Raw genomic sequence first — 17469 nt, 5'->3', positions numbered from 1 at the left:
TCTTCCCATTCTATAATATCACCTTCAAGTTCATCTCCCTTGTAAAATTGACTAACTGCAGGGTTGGAATCCTGACTGAGAATTGAGGAAAAAAGGTCCACAAATGCATCGTTGGCACAGTAGATGGCACTGACAAATGACAGTTCCCCTGGCATGCCATATGTTCCTTGTGTGTTGCAGGCTGTGTGATTGTCGCAGCATACTATAAGCAGCAGAATGATCCGGTATTCAAGTTTGAAACCAGCCAAGATGAAAACAGCTGAAAGGCAGCACGGCTGTACCAAAACAAGTATCCTCACAGACACTATCCAAATCATGTAACATTTGAAGCCTTTTTTTGGGCATTCGTGTGATCATGGGTGTTTTGAGACAGCCGAACATGCAGGGAGGGAGTGGACTGTGCTTACACCAGATTTGGAGAACCAGTTTCTACAGGAGATTGAGATAAACTCTAGTACAAGCTCCAGGCAAGTGGCCCGCCAACATACTGTAAGCCAGAGTACGATTGTGCGTATCATGGATGACAACTGTTAGTATCCATATCACTTGCAATTCCATGGAAGTCACACTGAACATCTGTTGTGATGTGGATGCAATGCTGCACTGTACTGTGTTCTGGGACACTTCGTTCTTGTTGCATGCACACTGTCAATTTCTGGACACATGTACATAGGGCAGTTTTTCTTCCGTTTCCAGTCAGGGATCCGTCCCTGCAGTTTGTCGGTTTTATTTATGTTCACTCTGCGCTTCTTCCACTCTTCAGCTTTCCCTTCTTTGCTTGGTACTGGTATTCTATCTGAGCTCTCGATATTCATACAGCTGCATCTCTTTCTGACAAAGGCTAATTTAATTTTTCTGTAGGTGACATCTATCTGTCCCCTTGTGATACAGGCTTCTAAATCCTCGCATTTATCATATGGCCATTCCTGCTTAACTATTCTGTGCTTCCTGTCAGTCTCATTTTTCAGATGTTTGTATTCACTTTCACCTGCACCATTTACTGCATCTATATATTTCCTCCTTTCATCGATTACATTCAGTATGTTCTGTGAAGTGCAAGACTTTCTATGGCCTGTTTTTTTTTTTTTTTTTTTTTTTTTTTTTTTTTTTTTTTTTTTTTTTTTTTTACCTATCTGATCCTCTACTCCCTTCACTATTTCATCTCTAAAGGCCACCCATTCATCTCCTACTGTATTGCTCTCCCCACTTCTAGTCAATCACTGCCTAATGGGTCCTCTCAACAACCCGCAGTTCTTTCAATTTCTCCAGGTCCCATCTTCTTAACTTCCAACCTTTTTGCAATTTCTTCAGCTTCAATCTCCAGTTCATAACCATTTAATTGTGGTCACAGCCCATATCTGGCCCTGGCAATGTCTTACAATGCAAAATCTTCTTCCTAAGCCTCTGTCTTATCATCATATAATCAACACGAAACCTTCTGGTGCCTCAAGGTCTCTTCCACATATACAACCTTCTTTAACGATTCTTAAACCAAGTGTTAGGAATAATTAAATTATGTTCTGAGCAAAATTCTACCACATTGCTTCTTCCTTGGTTCCTTTCCCTCAGTCCATATTCACCTAGTATTTTTCCCTCTCTTCCTTTTTCCACTATCAAATTCTACTCCTCCATCACAATTAGATTTTCATCTCCCTTACCTATCTGAATAATTTCTATTATCTCATCACACATTTCTTCAGTCACTTTATCTTGTGCAGAGCTGCCTGGCATATAAGATATTACTACTGTAATGGGTGGAGGTTTTTTGTCTATCTTGGCCACAATAATTTGTTTACTATGCAGTTTTCATAGTATCTTACCCACATTCCTATTTTCTTATTCATTATTACACCTACTACTGCATTACCCCAATTTGATTTTTTTATTTATAATCCTGTATTCACCTGACGAAGAATTCTGTTCCTCCTGTCACTGAATTTCACAATTCCCGCCTGCCTACCCTCTTAAGGAATCTAACATTCCACACTCCACCGCACAGTACACCAGTTTTATTTCTCCTGATGACAACATCCTTCTGAGTAGTCCCAGCCCAAAGACTTGAATGGGAGGACTGTTTTACCTCTGGAATATTTTACACAAGACAATATCATCATTTAATCATACAGTTGAGCTGCATGCCCTTGAGAAAAATTACAGCTGTAGTTTCCCCTTGCTTTCAGCTGTTCACAGTACCAGCACAGCCAGGTCACTTTAGTTTTAGTTTAGTTAAATCACCCAGAATGTTGCCCCTGAAACTACTGAAAAGGCTGCTGTCCTCTTTAGAAGCCACATGTTTTATCTAGTCTCTCAACAGATACCCCTCCACTGTGGTCACACCTACAGTACAGATATGTGGCTGGTGGGGATGGGGGGGGGGGTCTATTTTTTTTTCATCTTATCTAATGAATTATAAAGTTTGACCACACAGGCCAGTTCTCGTGGAAGAGTTATTGGAACATGAAGACAACACGTGTATTTTAAGTTGCTAACTCATTCATCACACTTAAATCAGACAAAGCATACACAAGATGCTGTAGGCCAAAAATTTTCAGCTCCAATACCAGTATCACAGACCATTACTGCCCTCCAAATGGAGCTCATCCAGCAGTGGCAGGTGTTATGGAAAACTATGCTGAACATCCTGTTCCAATGTATGAGTACCCACTCCACATCCTATATTGCTGATATAGATGATTTATATGCAGCCAACGAATGGAAACTGCATGTCGTAAGAACCATGAACTGCCCGTGACAAGTTTTGTAATGTACACTGTTCTTAGTATGTGTAATAATTTTACCAGGGCACAATATAATGCACATAAAGGCTTGTGTCTGTATGTGTGGATGGATATGTGCATGTGTGCGAGTGTATACCTGTCATTTTTTCCCCCTAAGGTAAGTCTTTCCCCTCCCGGGATTGGAATGACTCCTTACCCTCTCCCTTAAAACCCACTTCCTTTCGTCTTCCCCTCTCCTTCCCTCTTTCCTGATGAGGCAACAGTTTGTTGCGAAAGCTTGAATTTTGTGTGTATGTTTGTGTGTCTATTGACCTGCCAGCACTTTCGTTCGGTAAGTCACCTCATCTTTGTTTTTATATATAATTTTTCCCACGTGGAATGTTTCCTTCTATTATATTGACACCTAAGAGTATTTTAGATATAAATTTTATGTTACTTCACTGCTCTTTCATATCTGCAAATGAAAAATTACTAAAAATTTCAAACAGTGATCACAAAACAAACACTCTGAACTGACATTTTCTGTAGACCTAAAAGATAACTGATACACTGATTCAAACTAACGTGTGGCAATATCTGATTTTGGGATAGGAATTTTAGTTTCCTTTTAGACGTGCCTCATACAACACTGTTGTGTGATAACATGAAAGTATGCTGAACATTGAAATGTAAAACTTAATTAACTTGACAAGTGGTAGTTTTATTACATATGAACATTCAAATTACGTGCATCCATTATGAACACTACATAACATCATGACTACATATTACATGAAGTCCAACTAAGGATAGCTGTGGCCAGTTACCTATGAAATATTTCTTTATTTTCATGACCTAGTTTTTGAGCCTTTTGAAGCTCATATGCAGATGCGGAATGATGAAAGTTTACATATTCATACCTGTAACATTACATTGGGCACAGTCGTAAGGAGATAAGAGACAGTTTAATGTAGTGCCCTCTGCGTTAGTTGGTGGCAAGTCATGTCAAAAAATAAATTTATTTAGTTACTATGACTGCCTGTATGGCAGTGTTAGTTTCAAATTGGCATCATTTTTATCGTCATTTTGAATAATCAACATTATAAACAATGATCTGCAAATGATCGTAACATCAGTGTCAGTACTAACCTGCCTCTGACTGTGAAGAATTGGTCTGCGGAGCATATTACAGCACCTTTGTATGTCTCTTCAATTTCTTTTGCAATTGTTGATTTTCCACTGCCAGCAAGGCCGCGTAAAATGAATATTGTTTTTGAGGTGCGTATGTAATCTACTGTAGATGGATCAATCAAAAAAGGGAAGTTTAAATACTGTTTACTTGTGGTTACTTTCTTTTCTGGTTCAACAGTTGCCAGATGGCACTGTTCTGTAGCAGTTTCTATAGTTTTGTTTTTAACTTGCACTTCATCTTGAGCTTTACCAAATATCAGACCCATTTTTAAATTAAAAGTGTACTCAACTGATCACAGTTCTAAATGCAAAATCCTGCAAAGAATTTTAAAATTATATAATCAGAATTGTGAAAAAAGTAAAGATTAAAGTGTCAAGTGCAAACTATTTTTATGCTACACTTAGTTACATAAAACAGAAAAAAACACACATTATGGTCAGTAATAAAGTCAAATGGTTAAGGTAGATAATACAATCTGAATTTTAAACAATACCTAAGAGAGAGGGGAAAAAAAAGCAGCATAAATACCTAATAACTGACAAATCGTTAAAGATACATTCATTACTTCAATACTGCCTAATGGTCTGATTAACCAACTAATAAACGAAATACAATTTATTATAACTTGAAAAAATGCTGAGAAAGATTACAAGTAACTGCTCTTTTCACTTAAGATGAATGGACAATAAACTGTATACAAAAATATACATTAACCTTCCAGACAATTTAGTCTCCAGCAGTGGTATCAAACTACTAGAGGAACAATTAAAAAATAAAGAAGTTGATTATCAAAATCCTGTAGTAATCAGATTATATCTGTGTGTAAACAGCAAAATAGTAATGTAACTGTTCTTTTACTTCTTGGTTCCTCATTTCTTCACTGTGCTTCTCTGCTAGTTCTGTTGGTACAAAGCTGCTGATCTGCCACCACTGCTTTTTTTGCTACTAAAATTATTGGAAATGTTTTCGTATACTTGTCTTAAATAGGTTGGAGCAAATGAGATTAGACAGAAGAGAGATTTTTAAAAGCCACTGAGCACCAAACAACTTTTTTTTTTGTCATCAGTCTACTGACTGGTTTGATGCGGCCCGCCACGAATTCCTTTCCTGTGCTAACCTCTTCATCTCAGAGTAGCACTTGCAACCTACGTCCTCAATTATTTGCTTGACGTATTCCAATCTCTGTCTTCCTCTACAGTTTTTGCCCTCTACCACTCCCTCTAGTACTATGGAAGTAATTCCCTCATGTCTTAGCAGATGTCCTATCATTCTGTCCCGTCTCCTTATCAGTGTTTTCCACATATTCCTTTCCTCTCCGATTCTGCGTAGAACCTCCTCAATCCTTACCTTACTAGTCCACCTAATTTTCAACATTCGTCTGTAGCACCACATCTCAAATGCTTCGATTCTCTTCTGTTCCGTTTTCCCCACAGTCCATGTTTCACTACCATACAATGCTGTACTCCAGACGTACATCCTCAGATTTCATTCCTCAAATTAAGGCCGGTATTTGATATTAGTAGACTTCTCTTGGCCAGAAATGCCTTTTTTGCCATAGCGAGTCTGCTTTTGATGTCCTCCTTGCTCCGTCCGTCATTGGTTATTTTACTGCCTAGGTAGCAGAATTCCTTAACTTCATTGACTTCGTGACCATCAATCCTGATGTTAAGTTTCTCGCTGTTCTCATTTCTACTACTTCTCATTACCTTCGTCTTCTCCGATTTACTCTCAAACCATACTGTGTACTCATTAGACTGTTCATTCCATTCAGCAGATCATTTAATTCTTCTTCACTTTCACTCAGGATAGCAATGTCATCAGCGAATCGTATCATTGATATCCTTTCACCTTGTATTTTAATTCCACTCCTGAACCTTTCTTTTATTTCCATCATTGCTTCCTCGATGTACAGATTGAAGAGTGGGGGCGAAAGGCTACAGCCTTGTCTTACACCCTTCTTAATACGAGCACTTCGTTCTTGATCGTCCGCTCTTATTATTCCCTCTTGGTTGTTGTACATATTGTATATGAGCCGTCTCTCCCTATAGCTTACCCCTACTTTTTTCAGAATCTCGAACAGCTTGCACCATTTTATATTGTCGAACACTTTTTCCAGGTCGACAAATCCTATGAAAGTGCCTTGATTTTTCTTTAGCCTTGCTTCCATAATTAGCCGTTAACATAAGAATTGCCTCTCTCGTCTCTTTACTTTTCCTAAAGCCAAACTGATCGTCACCTAGCGCATTCTCAATTTTCTTTTCCATTCTTCTGTATATTATTCTTGTAAGCAGCTTCGATGCATGAGCTGTTAAGCTGATTGTGCGATAATTCTCGCACTTGACAGCTCTTGCCGTCTTCAGAATTGTGTGGATGATGCTTTTTCGAAAGTCAGATGGTATATCACCAGACTCATATATTCTACACACCAACGTGAATAGTCGTTTTGTTGCCACTTCCCCCAATGATTTTAGAAATTCTGATGGAATGTTATCTATCCCTTCTGCCTTATTTGACCGTAGGCCCTCCAAAGCTCTTTTAAATTCCGATTCTAATACTGGATCCCCCATCTCTTCTAAATCGACTCCTGTTTCTTCTTCTATCACATCAGACAAATCTTCACGCTCATAGAGGCTTTCAATGTATTCTTACCACCTATCTGCTCTCTCCTCTGCATTTAACAGTGGAATTCCCGTTGCACTCTTAATGTTACCACCGTTGATTTTAATGTCACCAAAGGTTGTTTTGACTTTCCTGTATGCTGAGTCTGTCCTTCCGACAATCATATCTTTTTCGATGTCTTCACATTTTTCCTGCAGCCATTTCGTCTTAGCTTCCCTGCACTTCCTATTTATTTAATTCCTCAGCGACTTGTATTTCTGTATTCCTGATTTTCCCGGAACATGTTTGTACTTCCTCCTTTCACCAATCAACTGAAGTATTTCTTCTGTTACCCATGGTTTCCTCGCAGCTACCTTCTTTGTACCTATGTTTTCCTTCCCAACTTCTGTGATGGCCCTTCTTAGAGATGTCCATTCCTCTTCAACTGTACTGCCTACTGAGCTATTCCTTATTGCTGTATCTATAGCGTTAGAGAACTTCAAACGTATCTCGTCATTCCTTAGTACTTCCGTATCCCACTTCTTAGCGTATTGATTCTTCCTGACTAATGTCTTGAACTTCAGCCTACTCTTCATCACTACTATATTGTGATTTGAGTCTATATCTGCTCCTGGGTACGCCTTACAATCCAGTATCTGATTCGGAATCTCTGTCTGACCATGATGTAATCTAATTGAAATCTTCCCGTATCTCCCGGCCTTTTCCAAGTATACCTCCTCCTCTTGTGATTCTTGAACAGGGTATTCGCTATTACTAGCTGAAACTTGTTACAGAACTCAATTAGTCTTTCTCCTCTTTCATTCCTTGTCCCAAGCCCATATTCTCCTGTAACCTTTTCTTCTACTCTTTCCCCTACAACTGCATTCCAGTCACCCATGACTACTAGATTTTCGTCCCCCTTTACATACTGCATTACCCTTTCAATATCCTCATACACTTTCTCTATCAGTTCATCTTCAGCTTGCGACGTCGGCATGTATACCTGAACTATCGTTGTCGGTGTTGGTCTGCTGTCGATTCTGATTAGAACAACCCGGTCACAGAACTGTTCACAGTAACACACCCTCTGCCCTACCTTCCTATTCATAACGAATCCTACACCTGTTATACAATTTTCTGCTGCTGTTGATATTACCCGATACTCATCTGACTAGAAATCCTTGTCTTCCTTCCACTTCACTCCACTGACCCCTACTATATCTAGATTTAGCCTTTGCATTTCCCTTTTCAGATTTTCTAGTTTCCCTACCACGTTAAAGCTTCTGACATTCCACGCCCCTACTCGTAGAACGTTATCCTTTCGTTGATTATTCAATCTTTTTCTCATGGTAACCTCCCCCTTGGCAGTCCCCTCCCGGAGATCCGAATGGGGGACTATTCCGGAATCTTTTGCCAATGGAGAGATCATCATGACACTTCTTCAATTACAGGCCACATATCCTGTGGATACATGTTACGTGTCTTTAATGCAGTGGTTTCCATTGCCTTCTGCATCCTCATGTCGTTGATCATTGCTGATTCTTCCGCCTTTAGGGGCAATTTCCCACCCCTAGGACAAGAGAGTGCCCTGAACCTCTATCCGCTCCTCCGCCCTCTTTGACAAGGCCGTTGGCAGAATGAGGCCGACTTCTTATGCCGGAAGTCTTCGGCCGCCAATGCTGATTACTTATCAAACCAAACAACTACAGCTGACACACACAAACACATGTAAAGCTAGACTGTCCCAGCACTGCAGATTGATTGAAGTATGGGTTGTAAATGGCGGAGCAGGTGAAAGGAATAAAGAGGTGGTAGGGGCTGGAAGGAGTTAGGGAAAAGAGGATGACTTGACTTACATGCGGCACTCAAATAGAGGAGTGGGTTGGGAAAGGCATGGGAGAGGAGGATAGAACACACAGGAACAGGGAGACTTCAGAGAGAATGGTATAGATGTAGATTAATGGGCTCAACTGGGGGCATGGGGGAAGGGATGGAGATAGGCTTGGGAAGGGGGCTAACAGAGATTGAGGCCAGGAAGAGAACAGAATCAAAGGAAGCCAGGAAGAGAACAGAATCAAAGGATGTATTCTACTGACAATTCCCATCTGTGTACTTTATAGAAGCTGATATTGTGGGGGATTATGAAGATGGAACAAGATGTAAAGCAGCAACTGCATTTAAGCATGTTTTGCACAGCAGCATACTCTGCCACTGGGTGGTCAACTTTGTTGTTGGCTCTGTTTGGTGACAGCCATTCATTTGGGTGGACAGCTGATTCATCGACATGTTCACATTAAAAGCAGTGCAAAAATTACAGTAGAGCTGGTATATGACATGACTGCTTTTCCAGGTGGCCCTGCCACTGATGGGGCAGGGTATAACAGACGAGAGGATGTACTGGGTGGGTAAAAATTACAAGGGCTTTCACAGCGATATGACCCCTGTAACAAGAGCTTTGAGGTAGGTGTGCCACAAGGATGAACTACAACGATTCATAAACTGAGTGGCCAGCAGAACGCTACATTAGAATAGGAAGGAAAGATTGTGGGTAGGTTGTTCAGAGCAGGATGGGAGGTAGTAGAAGACCTGGCAGATGAAGTGGTGAACTTTTCCCAGTCCCAGGTGATAATGTGCAATATGGAGGGATTGTGGGGCTAGTTGGAAGTTTTATGGGCATTTGTGTGCTTCAACATACTGGGCAAAAGATTGACCCACACAGCAGACGCAGCATCCACAAGTGGCTAGGCTGTAAGGGAAACACTTTGTAGCATGGAAGGGATGGCTGCTATCAACACAGAGGAAATGTTAATGGTTGGTTGGCTTTCTGTGTGAGTTTTTTTAGGTATCGGAGGGATGGAAACACAAGAGGATGGTACACTGAGATGAAGAGGACAAGTGAAACAGATAAGCATGAAAATGTTAAGGCTGTGAAAGAATGGGTTCTCATCCAGAAGAGAGCATCAATGATCTTAAACAAGAAAAAGCTTCTAGGTTTCCTGTAGATGGCCCACAAACAGGCTGGCATACGAAGGTGCTGTGTGGATGCCCGCAGCTGTCTCATTGATTTATTTGCATACTTGTGGACAAGGATAGGGATAGTTAAGTTTATAAGGAAAGAGGTTAAGAGTTTGGAGTCAGCAGGACATTTAGAGAATTAGTGCTTAATGGCACAAAAACAATGGGTATAAACAAATGAAAGTAGTCTGTATCATTGTTACAAGAAGTTATCATGTGGGTAATGGGTTGTTGGTCAATTAGAAACTTCCTTTTGTGGAAGTAGTAACCAACTACAAGGGAATGTCCAGAGTGATTAGGTTTGTAGATTTTAAGAACTGTACAAAAGGTATTGTAAAGTACAGTGGGGCAGGGAATACTTTACATGAACAGGAAGATGGATTTTGGAGAGAAGTTTGGAGGTGATCCAAGGAATTTTAGTGGAAATTGGAGGTTATGCTGGACTTCTGGTATAGTATGACTTTGACACAGATGTATGTACAAGGATTATTATCATTTTATTATCATCATTATTATTATTATTATTATTATTATTATGAAACTATGTGATTTATAAGAAAAACGTTTAATAAAATGTTCAACAATATAACAAAATTATATTACAGTAAAGCATTATGCACGAGCAAAATTTCCTCATACCATGCCAGTAATTTTTTTTTAGCACAATAATGAAGCAGAAGTGATATTTTGTTGGAATCTATTTCTTCTAAAATTTTTAACCCTTTTTCAATTTCACTGGGGCCTTCTCTCAAGTTTGCATCTATCATTTGATCTTCTGATTGAACTATGTCTAAAGAATCACACTGTCCGATGTTTTGCTTTTGCTTAAGCATTTCTGTAAGCTCGTCAGTTGTCAGAAACTGACTGTGTGAAACTAGCAGTTCTTGAATGTCACCGCTATCCACCATTAAATTTAATTGCCTGGCAAGATTGACCACTTCCTCAATCACACTATCAATTTCATGAGAACCTGGTGCTGATTCTCCCTAGGTTTCAGTGGTAGGAGAAAAAAAATGGGGGGGGGGGGGGGACGACGACGACAGTTTTCCCAGATTCCATTTAAAGTTAGTGTTACCTTCATGCAGATGTGCAAACTATCGTCTCATGTTGTAAGCTTTAAATGTTTTCATAGCTCCCTGGTTCACTGGTTGAAGAAGCTGATTGCATTCAGCGGCAAAAGTAAAACTTTTACGTGCAGATCGGAATTAATTAGAGTAAGAGAATGATGACCTCGTGCACTGTTGATTAATAGAACCACTTCAAATAGAATCTGTGTTAACATTCCACTTCAGGTGTGAAGTGATGACCAAACCAGTCCTCAAAAAGGGAAGCTGTCACCAAAACTTTAGCATTTAACTTCCAAATCACGGGCAACCCAGCTTTACATGAATTTTTTGAAGCTTTTGGATTTCATGACTGATAAACGAAGAGAGGTTTTAATTTGCAATCACCAGCTGCTTTCACTCCAGCTGTCACTGTCAATTGATCTTTGGCTGCTTTGAAACCTTAAAAGTTTTTTCTCTTTACACACTTTAAAAAATTCTTTTAGGCATATTATTCCATAACAGATCAGTTTCATTTACACTGAATATGGTTTGGTTGGTATAGACGTCTTCTCCTATCATTGCCTTCTCTGAATAGAGATGCACAGTCTCTTTATCAGTGCTTGGTGCTTCATTTTCTGCGATGCTACACCAATTATAACTTTTGAATTGCCTAAATCAACCATTACCAGCTTTAAACGTTTTATCTTTGGCAATCTCCTGAACTACTTTCAGTCTCTCAAAAATCAGCTTAGCTTGACAGCACATCACGTTCTAATCAATAGGACAATTTTTCACTCGTACTTGATTACCACACAATTAATGTTAACATTGTTTCCACCCGAATGCTACTAGAATTCAAAGACTGAGCATTTTTCACATCTGTTATAATTATTCCACTGTTGATTCCAGCAGATCAAACTTCTCTACCAATTCAAAAATTTTTACCAGTTCACAAATTTTAATTTTTGCATTGAAGTCTTTGATAATGTTAAGTACACATTCCAATGATAATGACTTACTTTTCTTGTTTCTGCAAATGAATCAGTTCTGCTTCGTTTGGATGACACAGTTAGAATCTCTCAATCAAGCCAGCTCCATGGATAACACATACCTGCGAGTAACAAGACCAAATCTGTTGTAAGCCAAACACTACGTATGTGGACTGAGAGCATGAAGAGACATGCATGGTGCTCAAACAGCAATGTCGCGTTAACTCCAAAACTCAAATGGCTCTAAGCACTATGGGACTTAACCTCTGCGGTCATCAGTCCCCTATACTATGGGACTTAAACCTAACTAGCCTAAGGACATCACACACATCCATGCCCGAGGCAGGATTCGAACCTGCGATCATAGCAGCAGCGCGGTTCCGGACTGAAGCGCCTAGAGCTGCTCAGCCACAGCGGCTGGCCGTTAACTCCAGTTTTTTGTGAAATGGGACAATGCAAGTCGGGGTATTACTGTACAATAACGTGAATTGTCATGGGTTGAAACAGAAAAAAATTAATAAAAGCATATTAATAGTATCTCTGAACACATCTTGAAAACCAAATCAGACATTTCATGGAGACCCTCTGTAAGGTAAGAACTGTGGTTTGTGAACAACTGTATGGAGCCTTTATACGGAAGGAGGAATGATCGCACCATGGTCTCTTTTAAGATTGTAGGTGACTGCTCTTTTCCTACACTGAATTTGAGACATTTGGGAGAGGAACATGAAGCTGGTTGGTGGTAAAGTATTCCTTAAAGTTAACCAGGTGGCAGTTATATCTGAGTATGGTTAGGTCACGATAGGGCAGTGGTATGATCTAGGAGAGGCAAGGTTCATGGTTAGCTTTTAGTGGAGCAGTTTGCAGCAAAAAAGGTGTTTCCCTTGTAAGGTCTTGACCAGCACAGGGTGATGGAATCTGGGTCTGGAGCTGAAAGTGAGACCTTAGGAGAGGATTGAAAATTTTATGGGATTGAGGTTTCTAACCCTTTTAGGGGACATTTTTCATAGCAACTCAGTGAAGATAATTTTTGCTCTATCCTATTACAATTGTGATCAACTGATTATATTTATTTTTTAATAATTTTATTTTTATGATTTAGGACTAAAAACTATGGTGGTACATATATCACTACAGCACCTTTGTGAGGTTTTAAAACGATGGGAGTAAATGAATTATCCACTCGTAAGCTGTTACATGTTGCCATTACACATAAAAAAATAAGGAACAGCGTTTTCTGTTTTTTCTTTATGTTTTCTTTTACTTAATTTAAAAAAATATTTGCAACAGATATTAAAGCTTATTTACCACAATGTGAAAACAATCCTTGAAACTTTATCATACAATAAAGATATGAGCTGATGCAGGTCACAATAATGTATATCACAGAAACAAAGCAACGTGTTCCAACAACAGTAGTGATCTCATGACAAACAGAAACTAGTGCTGTAACAGTTTTCATACCTCTGGTGCAGTGTACTACCACATGATGTCAGGCATAGACAGAGGCTAAAACATATTCCCAAAATCTTTTGGCTACCCCTAACTTAGTGGTAAATATGTTTCCCAAGGACCACAAATGACAGATTAATTTTGTAACAAGTATACTTCCCACGCACCTTCCAGAAACTACTTTGGTAGTAACCTTATTTCCCAATAACCATTTAAAGACCGTTATTTGGTGCGACATATACTTCCCACAGTCCTGAAGGCTATATTTCACAACAAACATAAACTATAGCTGTTGCAAGAGACTGCGACTAGATGCCAGGAGCATACAGAAGTGGTAACACATATTCCTTTAAAGGCGGTAAAGAAATATATTTAGTGGGAAGTATATCCCCCATGCCCTGCGAAAGGGTTTCTGTTTAACTTGAAAGCACTGTCCTGTGTTTGTTTGGGTTCTAGGTTTTGTGGAATGCAGGGAAGGAGGTTTCAGAAATGTGACAGTTGTAATTGTCAGAAAGGCAAGCTGGAATGGAAAACCTCTAAATGGCCACCCCCATCTCCTGCCTCCCTGCTACACAAGAATTGTCCTACCTCCACAAACCTGCAAGTCAACCCACATTAACACTCACATCTTATCGTCTTTTACCTGCCTCCTCCCACAAAGCACTCCTCAAAAAAAAAAAAAAAAAAAACATAACTCAAACAAACCCTGGGCATTGTTGTCAATCTATCCACCAAGAATGTTAATCCCACACAGGTTTCAGTCCTCTAATAGTTCTAACTTTCAACCCACACACCAAATTCAGTCACATCAGACTTGTCAAGGATCTACTTCCTTTACTGAATTTGTACTGTGGAAACCCTTATTTGCCACAAACCCCTCTGATTAAAACTAACTGAAAGTAGCATTAGCAGAAAGAAACTGAAGAGAATGTCATGTAGTTATAAAGAAAATTTATTTTTGCTATGTTTCATTTCAATGAGTTCTGCAAAGTGTTTGTGGGCTTTGATGGAAATGCCAATCAGGAGCGTATCACGGTGTAGCACAATACCCATTACTAAAATAGTCCCACAACTGAACAGCTGTGTAGGGGAATTTTGTTACCCTTCTAACACAATTCTTGAAATAGATTGTAGCCAATATGGATGCATTCCTGGCAGTGAACACTATTATCAACAATCTTTAAGTGAACAAAAATTTGTTGATACAACAGATAACGAATGTACATCATCAGTACACAAGGTATCACTTACAAGTAAGATTGAGCATATGATCAGGATGCATGTTCCACACTTGTCATGATGTTATTCTATAGAAACTAACTTGTAGTTAACAGAGCTCATTGAATGTAGTTCTGCGCTGTATTTTGGCACCAATTAACTCTAAGATCCAGAACTCAGACATGAAGTGATGTTTACACATGATATATATTTCTCTAGAGAAGATTTTAATGGATGGCAACTCAGTACTGACATTAATAGCTTTTGGGTTACCACAAAGACTTACATTGTAATACATATCACAATCCACCTGTAGTCCCACATGACTGGTTACAACTGATCCTTGTCAAAAGGGAAGAGGGCTTCTACTCTGTATGGTCTGTTCCCAAAGGATAAGATACAAAATACAATGTGTATCAAAAAGAATCATCCAATTTGGCATGTCTATCTTTCTGAAACTAATACACAGACACTGAATTTTGTTCCTTTATGAATGTGAAACTCGAAAAGATTTTTTTTCATACCATGCCCCCTTGAGATACGTGGCATATGGCAACGCAGTTTTCAAATTGTTCCCACATTGTAGCGAGCATGTCTTGAGTTATAGCTTCCACAGTCACTGTTATGCGAAGGCAATTCATTCACTGTTGTTGGTAACAGTCGCACATAACAGAGACAGTATTACCTTCGAACAGTGGGTCACAACTGACATGCAAGAAATGATAACAGTGGTTAAATCTCAGGAAGAGTACTTGTAATCTTTAATTGATAACTTAAAAGAACTCAAAAGTCACCACTATGTTTCTAAAGCCCAAAGTAAGTTTTTGAAGGACAAAAAAGCAGAACTTCATGAAACTGAATTCATAGTGCTAGCTGATTTTGCAGAAAATTTTACATTCGTGGTTGATGATGCAATACTAGGGTAGCACTGAGTCAAAGACCATGCAACAGTGCATCCATTAATTCACTACTTTAAAAATGAGAAACATGAAGTTTGCAGTTCTTCAATTTGCATTCTAAGTGACTACTTGGGGCACAACACTTTGGCTGCACATGTGTTTCGAAAGTATGTAATAAATAACATAAAAGAAAATTTTCGCAAGGTTGAGAAGCTGATTACTTTTCAAATGTAAGTGGTAGTCAGTATAAGAACAGCAACCACAAAGTAGACTGGGTTGGAGGCTAAATGGAACCTTTTTGAATTTGCCATGGTAAAAATGCACGGGATGGAGTAGGAGGTACAACAAAACGTGAAGTAAGTAAAGCCAGCCTACAAAGACCAACCACAGACCAAATTCTCACAGTACAGGACATGTATGTCTTTTGCAAGGATAATATTAAAGGCATTACCTATTTTATGATCAACAAAGAAGAAGTGGTTCTGCATATGAAAACAACACTTCAAACCAGATTTGAAAACTGTATAGCAATAACAGGAACAAGGCATTTCCACAAATTCCTTGGCACTGCAGAAAACTTAGTTGTAACATTAGAAACCGAAATTTATGATCATCATTGTGTCAGTAAAATTACATCTCTGTCTTGAACATGGAATGACATAGTGGCATGTGTGTATGATGGGCAGTGGTGGCTTGCAGAGGTTGAAAGAATAAGTTTTGAAAACAATGATGTTTTTGTGCATTTTTACCACCCTGCTGGCCCAAGAACATCATTCAAGAAATCTACTAGTGACAAAGTGTGGATATCAGTGAAAAATGTTTTAAGGAAACTTCCAGTGCTTGAACTTACCACAGCAACTGGGAGGTCTTATTCTAAATCACAGCAGCTGTCTGAAGAAATAAGTGTTCTTAACATTCACCACCAGGTTTAGGAACAGTTGCATCTCGAAGGACGTCAATTGAAAATATTTATTTTAAGTAGGTCAAAATAATATAAATGTTAATTTCAGTGATGTTTCCACTTTTTGTATATAATTCAGTACCTTACTTCAATAATAATTGATTATATTCCGCCAATATCACACATGAATAGGCAACAGCCATAAGATCAGTTTCATAATAATGTGAATTATCTCCTCATTTTCAAAAAATTCGTATTTTTGTTCACAGTCAGATATCAATGTTGAAATTTTTACAGTACGTTGCTATCATATAGGTGTACGAACCGTGTAAAACTCATATTTTTATATACAGTCCCACCTGGAATAACTAACCCCAAACTTTACAAAAAATGAAAATTTTCAAATTTCAAAAATTCATAAAAAATTAAGGAAACATAAGTGTTCATGCTCTATATGAGTCTAGTAGTGTATGATACCTAACTATAGGAAAAAAATAGACTCCCATAAATCACTCCTTGTTTGTTATTTTTGGGCCTAAAAAGGGATTTTTGAAAATTGGATACCAAATTTTGGAGGTCATTTTGACTGGTTATTTTTGAATTTAGGGTATTTTGTGTAATAGACAATGTTGTAGAAACACTTTTTCTGAAAACAATCATGTCAATTGTAATGTTGTAACTTAACTCAGTACAGAGATATTCATATGTTTGCTAACGTCTCTAAACTGAAACATTGTTGCGTGCTTACAAACAAAAATGGCCGCCATTCAGTAAAGGTGAAAGGTAATTTTTTTTAAAAAACTGTTTTGAACTTCTCAATTATAGGTAACCACATATAAAAAATTAAAATATTTAAAAATATTTAAAAACCACTTCATTTGGACTGACCCTTATGTAACGGCAACATAAATCATTTTACAAGCCCTTTTCAGAGATAAGAATTACTTTTGCAAATGCATTCAGTTACATTACAATACCTTACCGCATAAGAGAGTGAAAATAAGCAAATTAAATAAGCTTTTGTCTTTTATTTTCAATGACAGTGGATATTATTGACAATGAAGACAGAAGCACCCAACTTCAACGCATGTTCCTGAATGCAATACTAGTAAAGAAATATCTTTGTATCCCTTCAGTCCTACATATTTAAAACACAGACCTTCACTGATGCCTTGATTATCTTGCACTAATGAACAGACATTTTGACATGTGCTGTGTTTCAATTGCTAAGTACTGTGTTTTATTACAGGTAGGATACACAATAATTACAGTATCAAAAACACATCTCCCTTATGTTATGCACTACACTACCTGCTACTATTATTGCATTACATTCTACCCATTTCCCAATGATTCTCTGCAACTGCAAACAAAACATTCTGGATGTGTTTATTAATTTTTGTGCCAGATCACACACATATAAAAGGTAGGGAAGAAAGAAG

General features: G+C 38.5%; 1 protein-coding gene across 4 annotated transcripts in view; it reads right to left on the bottom strand.

Moving 5' to 3' along the window:
- Nucleotides 1-17469, bottom strand: part of LOC124773431 (2',3'-cyclic-nucleotide 3'-phosphodiesterase-like) — a 151452-nt gene that overhangs the window by 124078 nt on the left and 9905 nt on the right. For 3 of the 4 annotated variants that reach the window (XM_047249404.1, XM_047249403.1, XM_047249400.1), the window contains exons 3-4: nt 11588-11679; nt 3867-4223 (exon numbers count right to left, since the gene is read on the bottom strand). In XM_047249404.1, the coding sequence (XP_047105360.1) occupies nt 3867-4174 (308 nt within the window). In that variant the 5' untranslated portion in view covers nt 4175-4223; nt 11588-11679. The remainder of the gene's footprint in view (nt 1-3866; nt 4224-11587; nt 11680-17469) is intronic. The other variant, XM_047249401.1, reaches the window with a different exon arrangement.

This window comes from Schistocerca piceifrons, chromosome 2 (genome assembly GCF_021461385.2).
Source record: "Schistocerca piceifrons isolate TAMUIC-IGC-003096 chromosome 2, iqSchPice1.1, whole genome shotgun sequence".
NCBI classification, from domain to species: domain Eukaryota; kingdom Metazoa; phylum Arthropoda; class Insecta; order Orthoptera; family Acrididae; genus Schistocerca; species Schistocerca piceifrons.
Note: the sequence above shows the minus strand (reverse complement) of the source record. Positions and strands in the feature narration are given on the sequence as shown.